Source organism: Chinchilla lanigera, unplaced genomic scaffold (assembly GCF_000276665.1).
Source record: "Chinchilla lanigera isolate Chin_1 unplaced genomic scaffold, ChiLan1.0 scaffold00014, whole genome shotgun sequence".
NCBI lineage: Eukaryota > Metazoa > Chordata > Mammalia > Rodentia > Chinchillidae > Chinchilla > Chinchilla lanigera.
The window spans coordinates 17,048,030-17,058,172 of NW_004955415.1; the positions used below are offsets into that span (position 1 = coordinate 17,048,030).

The 10,143-nt window shown below is 45.8% G+C and overlaps 2 protein-coding genes across 2 annotated transcripts; both read left to right on the forward strand.

The window, feature by feature from the left end:
* On the forward strand, window positions 1–429 carry LOC106146333 (translation initiation factor IF-2-like; the record flags this gene model as incomplete). The annotated part of the gene is given in 1 exon segment (XM_013512099.1): window positions 1–429. A coding segment is annotated over 1 exon segment (183 nt), but the record flags the coding sequence as incomplete, so codon positions are not given.
* On the forward strand, window positions 345–10,143 carry Bmp2 (bone morphogenetic protein 2). Its single transcript, XM_005380857.2, has 3 exons — window positions 345–429; window positions 1,483–1,832; window positions 9,274–10,143. Exons 2-3 carry the CDS (start codon window positions 1,490–1,492, stop codon window positions 10,116–10,118), a joined length of 1,188 nt encoding a protein of 395 aa, XP_005380914.1. The 5' UTR covers window positions 345–429; window positions 1,483–1,489; the 3' UTR covers window positions 10,119–10,143.

The following is a 10,143-nucleotide window of genomic DNA, read 5'->3' on the forward strand; positions in this document are numbered from 1 at the left end:
ATAGCGCCGAGCCCCGAGCCCCGGAGCCGGCCGCGCGTCCCGAGAACGCCGGTGCCCGAGGACGCCGACAGCACCAGCCTCCCTTCTCCCCTCCCGTCCCTGCCCGGCCCCGCACTCCTCCCCCTGCTCGCGGCTGTGTGTCAGCACTTGGCTGGAGACTTCTTGAACTTGCAGGGAGAGTGACTTGCGCTCCCCAGCGCCCGTGCCTCTGCCGGCCGGGGATCCAGCCGGTCGTCCCGAGCCCCGCACCCCGCCGCCGGGCCGACCCGGGACGCTGTTCCCTGCGCGAGGAGGCGACTGTACGGCCGGGAAAGGGGACGGACACCCGGTCCCCGCACCGGGCCCTTCGGACAGAGCTTTTTCCATGTGGAGGCTCTTTCAATGGACGTGTCTCCGCGTGCTTCCTAGACGGACTGCGGGCTCCTAAAGGTAAAGGAGCGGGGTCGGGCCGGCCAGGGTGGGGGCCGCGGCTCCGGGCTCAGCGCCTCCTGGGGCAGGACAGGCTGGACATAAACAGACCCGGCGGCGGGTCCACGTGCAGCCCAGCTCTGCGGGGCAACCCCACCCCACCGCCCAGACCCTCCCTCCCCTTTTCGGTATATTATAAAGACTTAACATTTAGACGATTAAAAAACAGTTAAAGAAATCCCTTTGAGAGAGTGGCCCCTGGATTTCAGCCGTTAGTCGCCAACCTGTACTTCTGGCCTTGGCAATCCCTAATTCATTCTTCAGGTTTCTCCGGGAGACCTGCGCTTTTCACTCGGGAAGGAAAGGGCTAGGAGTTGGAGTTCACGGATTTGTTTCCAGAAGTGCGAGGGGGCAGTACTGCGGTGCCAGTGTTTTTTAACAGCTGACATGTGCATTAGTAGATAGTGCCATTTACATAATTGCAGGAAGCTCCTTGTGTTTCTGGAGGGCACGAGGGTGATGGAGTGAGTGGTCGTTCACCCCTATGGTTAGGGGCGTGAGCAACAAGTTGCAGGCGCCTTCCGAAGTTGTGGGCTTGAGTTTACAGGTCTGGAAGTTACAGACGCGCGCGTTGGTTATGTGTGAGTGTGTGTGTGTGTGTGTGTGTGTGTGTGTGTAAGTTCTATACCGTGCCTCTCAGGAAGTCACATGCACTATTGATGCGTATTTATACGCCAGTGAGCACTGGACCGTGTGCGGGTTTGTAGGGGACCAGGGTGCCAGACAAACGGTGATTTTTCCCAGATTTCCAGCACGGGCTGTCAGATCTGGTATCAGAGACAAAAAGGTGGCAGTCGCTCACTCTACTTGGATGAGGGCAAAATCCCAAATCAGAAGTCAGGTGGATCGAGAATGGGATTGGAGTGGGACAGTGCTCAGGGACTGGTGAGCCCTCGAGCGGTGCGCGCCTGGAGGGCACCCTGGAGGCGGCGGCGCAGAGCCCGGGCCGCGGGGGCGGGCGGGCGGGAGGACTGGGCGGGGAACTCGGGTGACTCACGTCGGCCCTGTCCGCAGGTCGACCATGGTGGCCGGGACCCGCTGTCTTCTAGCGTTGCTGCTTCCCCAGGTCCTCCTGGGCGGCGCGGCCGGCCTGATTCCCGAGCTGGGCCGCAGGAAGTTCGCTGCGTCGTCGGGCCGCGCCTCGTCCCAGCCCTCGGACGACATCCTGAGCGAGTTCGAGTTGCGGCTGCTCAGCATGTTCGGCCTGAAGCAGAGACCCACCCCGAGCAGGGACGCCGTGGTGCCCCCTTACATGCTGGACCTGTACCGCCGGCACTCGGGCCAGCCTGGCGCGCCTGTCCCGGACCAGCGGCTGGAGAGGGCGGCCAGCCGCGCCAACACGGTGCGCAGCTTCCACCACGAAGGTGAGGCTGGCGAGCGGTGGACCGGGTCCTGCAGAGGCGGGTTGGCCAGGGCGCTGCTGACCTTTCCAGTCTTGCTTGCCACTGGGCACACTGCCTGTGCGGCAGGGAACCCGGGATTCCCCTCGGGTGCCTCGGCACCCTTCCCCTGGCCAGCGGCCAGGAGAATAGCTCCTCCCCCAGGAACCGGAGAGGCATCCAGAGATGGGGAAGGTGAGGGTCAAAGGCACGCCCCTAGTCAGCAAGAATTCCACAGCGGGAGCCTGAGCAGGATTGGGATTTCTTACAATCTGTTTGGAAACGCTTGCTCTATAAATCTGCGTCTTCTTTAAGCTGGGAATTTAAGTTTAGACAGAGCCAAGGGCAGAATTTTTAGAGATAGTAGTATTGACAAATCAAAGCCCAGGGCCTCAAAGTCTTTCTAGTTTACAGTTGATCTGGACCTAGTTTGGAAGATTTCGAATCCTTATTTAATCCTCCTGGGAGATCAATTCTGAAATCAATCTTTTTGTTTCCACAATGACTTTCTTGTCTTGCGCTTAAATCTTAGGCTCCGGGTAGAGACAAGGCAAGCCTTCAGATAAAAGCTTTGCAGCAGCTGCCTGCTTCCTTCATGTGCAGTGAAATGTGGACTTTTTTTTTTTTTTTTTTGCTTTTATGATATTCAGTGTGGTTTCCGAAGGTAGGATATTTGTGCTTGTTTCATCAGAAAGGTATTCAGTAGATTTGAAATGTCTTAGAGCAGCTACTGAGATCTGTTGAACCTAACTTCTTAGGGCAATCAGTCAAACACAGGCTCCATCTCCGTTCTTTTGATATAGTTTTAAAGGCCCTTTGACTTAATATTCCCTGCACAGAGAATGGTATCCTTCAAGTTCTAGAAAAGAGGGCAGAGGGTGAAGAAGTGCATGTTACAGAGCACCTATTCGTAGACTATTAAGGAGTGGGAAGTGAAGTTCCCTTTTGAGAGCTTTGTCCTGCTGGGGTGGTCTTTCTCAAGTGCTGATCTGTGCACTGTTAGAAACAGATTAGAAATGGCACAGCCCAAAGTTTTTCTCAGTGTGAAGGAAGACATTCTTCTGAGAACCAGGGCTGATGATGGGAAGAAGTCCCGAATGTGAGAGCACAAATGCCTTCACTGAGCCAGGTACCTTATGAAGTGGGTACTGAATGAATGCTTCTGTTCCAAATCCACTTCAACAATGCTCTCTGCTAGCAGAAGGCAGAGGTTTCTTCCAGGTGCAGTAAGACCCTCTTTCCACTCCCTTACGGTCCCCCATTGAAACCAGAAGTTGTCTGTTGTCTTATGTTAGGAATGTTTTCATTTGTGTACATTCTGTTATCCTAACCCAGCGATGATTATAGAGCCGGCTCATTATTCCCATCTGACATTGATTAGGAATAGTTTTTCTGGATAGAAAAGCAGCAAGCACAGCTGTTTAAGCCACCTCTTCTGGAAATTTAGCGTAGAAACCATCCTTAACTTTAGAAGGCAGGTAGGTAGGTACCTGTAGAAGGAAGGTACTGTGACTGCCTTGTACCTTAAAAGTAGGATCCTTTAGGTCAGGTAATACCTAAGACATTCAGTTGGGTGATGACTTCATCAGTAAGTCTGTATATTTCTCTTACTTTATCTAGAAATGACTTGGTCAGAACTTAGACTTTATATTACTCGACTGTTATTTTGACTTAATGTGTGCTTGAGTTTTAAAGTTGAACTTACATCTTTAAAAATGTGAATATTATGTGTCAAACAGTACAGCAGTTACCAACTAGCTCAACATCAGCTTGCAATAACTTTACCTCTTAGTGCATGCAGATGATAGACAAAAGCTATGTAATTTTGGCCCTCACTTTCAATAAATCCATTTCTTTTCTCATTATGACAAGAATGCCACCATTAGACTGGATATAGCACTTTTTAAAGGCTATTCATTATTGTGTAATCCAGAATTTGATTTTTATAAGCATCCTTCTACCTTACGTGCTACTAAAAATCTTTTAATAAACCATGTGATTAAGGCTGCTGGTTCCAAAAAACGATCTAGTTTCTAGAAGGTTAATAGATATTTACGTGTTAAAGAACCAAAAGGACCCTATTACAGTAATGTTGAGGGGTTTTTGGTAAATAATGTCAGTGAATTTGGTAGAATTATGAGACAAAAGGGACAAGGATAGAGTTCTTTCAACCAATGTGTGTATGTTCAGGCTCCAAAATGAGTGATTTGAGATGCCATTATCAGTTCTCATTTCTCCTGTTGGACGTTATTGCAGTCCTTTCTACAATGGCTTGGGGAGGGCACAACCTGTGCTAAAGTTCTCTTTTTTTCAGAGTCATTAAAAATACATCAGCCATATGGGCCTTTTAGGAGTGCACTGTGTGCAGAAAAATCACCTCACCAACTGGAAAGACTGGGTTATGCTTTGCTGCCATTAGAATTACTTTGGCATTGGTTGATTTCTTTTTTTTTTTTTTTTTGGTTTTTCTCGGGTACCAGGAACCGAACTTACGACCTTGCGCTTGCCAGGCAGGCGCTTTTGCCGCTGAGCTAAATCCCCAGCCCCACATTGGTTGATTTCATTGGCTCTGAGAAAGCCATCCTGCTTTGTTGACAGATCAGAACATAGAAGTACCATGTGCTTGTTCTCCAGACTTTGAAGGACGCAGTCTTCCTTAATGCATGAAATAACTCCATTATCTGTCTCTGTGACAAAAGCTTTCAAGTAGAGATGAATCTTGTTCCCACAGATGTTACCATGAAAGTATCTATATAGGAAAGTTTGAGAAACAACCATTACTCTGTAAAGGACAATGGGTGCCACAGATTTGCACTGGGCATGGGGATGTGTAGACACCCCGATCCAGTACTCATTAGGGGTGCTTCCCTAGCGCCCCAGGTGGTACAGTGTGATTACAATGGCCCTGTTGGGTGGGACGGTTACTCTGTTTGAAAATGCTCCTGGAGACTGGGCTTTGGTGTTCCATGAGAGTTCTTGGCACTGATGTTTTCGGTTCCACTTCTTTTGTGTAATTCCACCTGTTCCTTTTTGCTTCCTTCTCCTTGAGCTGCTGGGTCTCTTGGACTAGAGCTTTGGGTATCTCAGTAAGTAGTCAGTATAAGAAGGGTGGTGATCATTGCAGCAGTGCTGGTGTCAAGGGCGAGCAGAGGCCAAATCAGGGTTAATGATGACCGCTAGGTTCCCCTTTGCTCTAGTCATCGATTCCTTTGTTGTCTTAAAAACCATTTGGTCTTTGTAACCTTTTGCATCCCATTTCTTTATTTCTTGGCATAATGATTATTTTATCTTCTAGAAAATCTTATCCATCATACACAGCAACTTTGGTTTTATTATAAGACCGAAATCTCCAACCTTATTGATTTCCCAGCAGATCTGCAGGCATTGTTACTGTTTTAGTACAGGGCTTTTTTGTTTTGTTTTGTTTTTTATCCAAAGAATGTCGCAAAATTCTCAAAGCATAATGATAACTTACTTTTAAAATAAACCTCACCATGCTTTGGGGCAGAAGTACAGTCACAAAATAGCAGTGGCTTTAAACAAGATCTGCATGTTCCAGTGGACCCGTGCCTCTTTACTTTCTGGCTGGCTTAGTTCTGTCTACCGTCTGCATCACGCCTGGGTAGTACATTCCTATCCTTTAGTTAGGACAGAACTTACTCTGCAATTGCCATTGCACTAAGTATTGTTCCCAGATAGTGTTGACTGTTGCTGGAGGCTTTGACTCCTCCCCTGTGAGCCAGTGCCGTCTAGTGGCTAGAAATGTGGGCACCTCAGTACACTCCTCAAGCTCATAACCCTGTGACCTTAGTTAAGTTACATAACCTCTCTGAACTATTTCACTTACAAAGTGGAGATGGTCATGGTTCCTCTCTAATCACTTTGTTGTGAGATGATTCACGTAACATTATGAACACAAAACTGTCACAAAAAAGCAACCAGTTAACATCATGGTAACTTTTTATGCTGTATTTTCCCCTTCTCTAGGGGAGGAGGCCAGGGTAGACCTCTCCTACATCTTTGGATAATTTTGAAGTGGATGATGAGTAATCGACATAGTGCAGATGTTTGAATTAGGACTTCACTTTTGGAAGACAGGTCAAATTTTTGCCTTAGTTTTCGTCATTTTCCCACATTTTCACAGCCATGGCTCCATCTACCTGGTTGATAACATTAGAGGGCCATAAACTTAGGTTGAGACTCCTCAAACCTCTCAGCAAGTTCAGCTGATCCAATAAGGAATATATACAGGGAATTAACAACTTGCGTACGCCTCCCCAAATCGTATACTACCTACATTGTGCTTTCAGAGTCCCCAGGCTTCCTGTGATTTGTAGATGATTTCTTTAATAGGCTTTGTTTCAAATAGGTTTAGAGTCCTCCACCCTCAAGAAAAGAAGATTGAGACATTTCTCTTGGGCAGGAGGTGCCATGTGCCCTAACCTTGGACACTGATTTCCTGGGGTAGGGAGGTTTCTGTGAGCAGACCTGACTTACAACAGCAAACGGAGTCTGCTGTCATAGCGGAGGCCGCTGTGGTGAGAGTAGGGTGGGGATTTTTCAAGGATTAGCTTGGTGCAAGTGCAGTTGGAAGGTTGGAGAAAGCACTTTGTGTGGCCTGTTACTATGTAATAGTGGGATTTTCTCCTTTGCTGAGGCCACTAAGCCAGTCTGTTTTGCTAAGGCTTTTACCTCCAGTGAAATTTTGAACCACAGGAAATTGCTATTTTCTGTGTATCTGGTTGGAGACTGGCGCTTTTATATGATTTTATCTTTATTTTAGAGGGTTATTGTCCTATTTATGCCTCCTTTTTACACCCATCTTCCAGATTTCATTTACCTCTCTCTCATACTTCCCTTGAAAATTGTCCCGTCATCGTCATCCTCTGGCCGTGTGTGCATGTGTCCACGTGCACATGCTGATCATATCTTTCCTTTTCCTTTATGGACTGGAATTCAGGACTTTTGTTGCTATTGTGATCTTTCCAGGTACTTTGATCAATACAGAGCTATTCATGAAGTGCCCTGAGTGGTTCACCTTTCCCCTCTTTGAAAGAACGGAGAGCGTGTCTTGGTGTGCTGGCATCAGGAAGCAGGGAACTCAGTTGGTTTCTAGTTTGGTGTCTGGAGCCTGGGGGAATGCTGCTGATTTTCACTTCTGAAAAAGTGCCTTCTAGCAGAAACAGTGGCTCCTCGATGGTAGGAAGAAGGGACTTTTAAAAAGAAGCAATTCTTGGTACTTGTTTAAGCCCCTGGTAGGAGTCCTGGTTCAGTTGGCAGAAGGGTGATTTTAGTGATCATGTCTAGCCCGAAGAACCATTGGCTTCCAAGGGACTTCCGAGTGTGGGCTGATCATGAAAGCTGTCCCCAAGAAGTTTGGATGACAGGGTACCAAAGGACTATGGAAGATTATTCTTTGGGCATGACAGTCTCAATGCCTAGAAGAATTTTAAAAGACCCTTCTATTTGAGTCTCTGGCCTACTGTAGCCTTAACTCTTACTCCTTGGCCAACAATAATGGTCCTATACATGTTCTTATTATTTAGCAGAAAGGTACTTTTAAAAGATACTCCTCTGGCAATGCTTGAATGTGGAAAACATCCTTTAAAACTGTGACATCCAATGTGCATTTCATCTGCTGGAAACATCCTCTTACTTAAGAGCTCCTTGGGAATGCAGGACTCAGGCTCTCCTCAGACCCACTGAATTAGCTTCTGCATTGAGATGTAATGGCTCCTAGTCATCTCAGAAGGCTCAAGTTCAGCAGCACTGTATGAAAGCATCATTCCATATCTCGGTGTAAATGGCACCAGGTGAACTCAGTGCTTCTGCTGAGCTTGCAGTGACTGGCCTTTTGGTGGGGAAGGTTTATGTGGGTAAAACCTGGAAGTGAGCCATCCAACGTGACTCTCCTTTGCATCTAGACCAGTGGTGGCGAACCTGTGGCGTGCATGCTGCAACTTGCTGTCTGTATCATTGAAAGTTCTAAAAGGTTTGCCATCACTGATCTAGACTCTGTGAGTAACTACAGCTCTTTGTTTTTACAAAAAATATAACTGTACAATTAATGAAATAATTTTATGACATAGAACTATGTCAAAGTATATTTTGTTAGCACTTGAGTTGAGGTCCTAAATGAAGTAGGTAACTTTCTTTGGACACAAATAATGGGATTCAGTAAACTTAGAAGAATATAAACCAAAATGTCTCAAATTCTGGTGGTATTCACTATCAATGTAATAATAATATTGTGCCCTGATCAGCTGTCAGTTACAAGCATTTAAGTTGCCAGGTTATATTTTACTGTTTACTTGGAAAATCATACATCTTAGAACTGCAGTGCAGGAATCTGAACGAGGCAGACTTTTATGGAAGGTCCTTTAAATGGCTCTGAAATAGTGATAATAGATGTAGAAAAATGAATCTGTAATAGGATGAGATTGCTTCTAGTATCCTGAAATTCATAATGGTATTTTTATGAATTGTTTCGATTTTTTTTTTTGTCTATCGTGGAGTCTATTATTGGTGTAGGCATTTAAAAAAAATATGGCTGATAAAACATAAAGAATACACACAGAAAACAAAGTCATTTTTTTCCCAAAAGCATCTGAAATGAGATTTTTGATTCTTGAGGTCATAAGGAGGTGAGAGAACAAACAATCAGGAAGCTATTTCTCTTGAAATTGTTAGACTTTAATTACTGCAGTTCCTAGTACCACCCATACATTTCCAAAGTAGATCCCTGTAAATGCCTTTGTCTCTGGACTTTTGAGTAAAATAGTAGGGTGCGCTTTGCTAAATGTCATCGGTGATGTTGAGTTTCAGAGTCTTTAATTAGGAAGCTGAAATCTGTATATCAAGATTTGTAAATCATCTAAATTGCAGAGTAATGTTTTAGAATACCGCTTAAGGGATTGACATTAAAGCCTTTTTTAAAAAAAGAAATGCGATAATTTCCTCAACTCCTCACTCATTAGACCTCTACTGACTATAGTTCTGACTTTTTGGTCATCATGTGTGTGAGTTCCAAAGAAATGCTTCAGCATTTTCCCCATTATTATACCTGCCTGGAAACCATGTCCTTGCAGTGGATGAAAAGTATAAAAATTAATTAGGAAATTTATTTCATGGTATGCATGTTGGCATGACCATTTACATAAAGGAGAGGGTATTTTTTAAAATGACATTTTTCTTTTTTTTCTCTGTGTGTGTCACCAAGAATGAACCCAAGACTCGGTGTGTACAAGGCAAGCACTCTACCTCTGAGTTAGCACCACTCTTGAAGTTTTTGTTTTCTTGTTGCAAACTTTTGCATGAGCTGAATCAAACCCTTCAATGAGATTCAAACATTCTCATGCCTAATCAGGTTATCACTTCTTGTACTGAATGATTTGTCTTCTTTTTTTCCCCATGTTTATAAAATTAGAATCTTTGGAAGAACTGCCAGAAATCAGTGGGAAAACGACCCGGCGATTCTTCTTTAATTTAAGTTCAATCCCCACCGAAGAGTTTATCACCTCAGCAGAACTTCAGGTCTTTCGGGAACAAATGCAGGAAGCTTTGGGAGACAATACCAGTTTCCACCACCGAATTAATATTTATGAAATTATAAAACCTGCAACGTCCAATTCACCCTTCCCTGTGACCAGACTCTTGGACACCAGGTTGGTGAATGAGAACACGAGCCGGTGGGAAAGTTTCGATGTCACCCCCGCTGTGATGCGGTGGACCGCGCAGGGCCACACCAACCACGGGTTTGTGGTGGAAGTGGCCCATTTAGAGGAAAAGCACGATGTCTCAAAGAGGCACGTGAGGATTAGCAGGTCTTTGCACCAGGACGAACACAACTGGTCACAGATACGGCCCTTGCTAGTGACGTTCGGCCATGATGGAAAAGGGCATCCTCTGCACAGAAGGGAGAAGCGTCAAGTGAAACACAAGCAGAGAAAACGCCTTAAGTCCAGCTGCAAGAGACAGCCTTTGTATGTGGACTTCAGTGACGTGGGGTGGAATGACTGGATTGTGGCCCCTCCGGGGTATCATGCCTTCTACTGCCAGGGGGAGTGCCCTTTCCCCCTGGCGGATCACCTCAACTCCACTAATCACGCCATTGTGCAGACTTTGGTCAACTCTGTGAACTCTAAGATCCCCAAGGCATGCTGTGTACCCACGGACCTCAGTGCTATCTCCATGCTGTACCTTGATGAGAATGAAAAGGTCGTGTTAAAGAACTATCAGGACATGGTTGTGGAGGGTTGTGGGTGTCGTTAGCACAGCAGAATAAAATAAATAAATA

Coding starts and splice junctions, on each gene's coding strand:
- Bmp2 (XM_005380857.2), top strand. CDS start 1,490: ATGGTGGCCGGGACCCGCTGTCTTCTAGCGTTGCTGCTTCCCCAGGTC. Junction 1,833..9,273: donor GCGCAGCTTCCACCACGAAG/GTGAGGCTGGCG, acceptor TTATAAAATTAG/AATCTTTGGAAGAACTGCCA.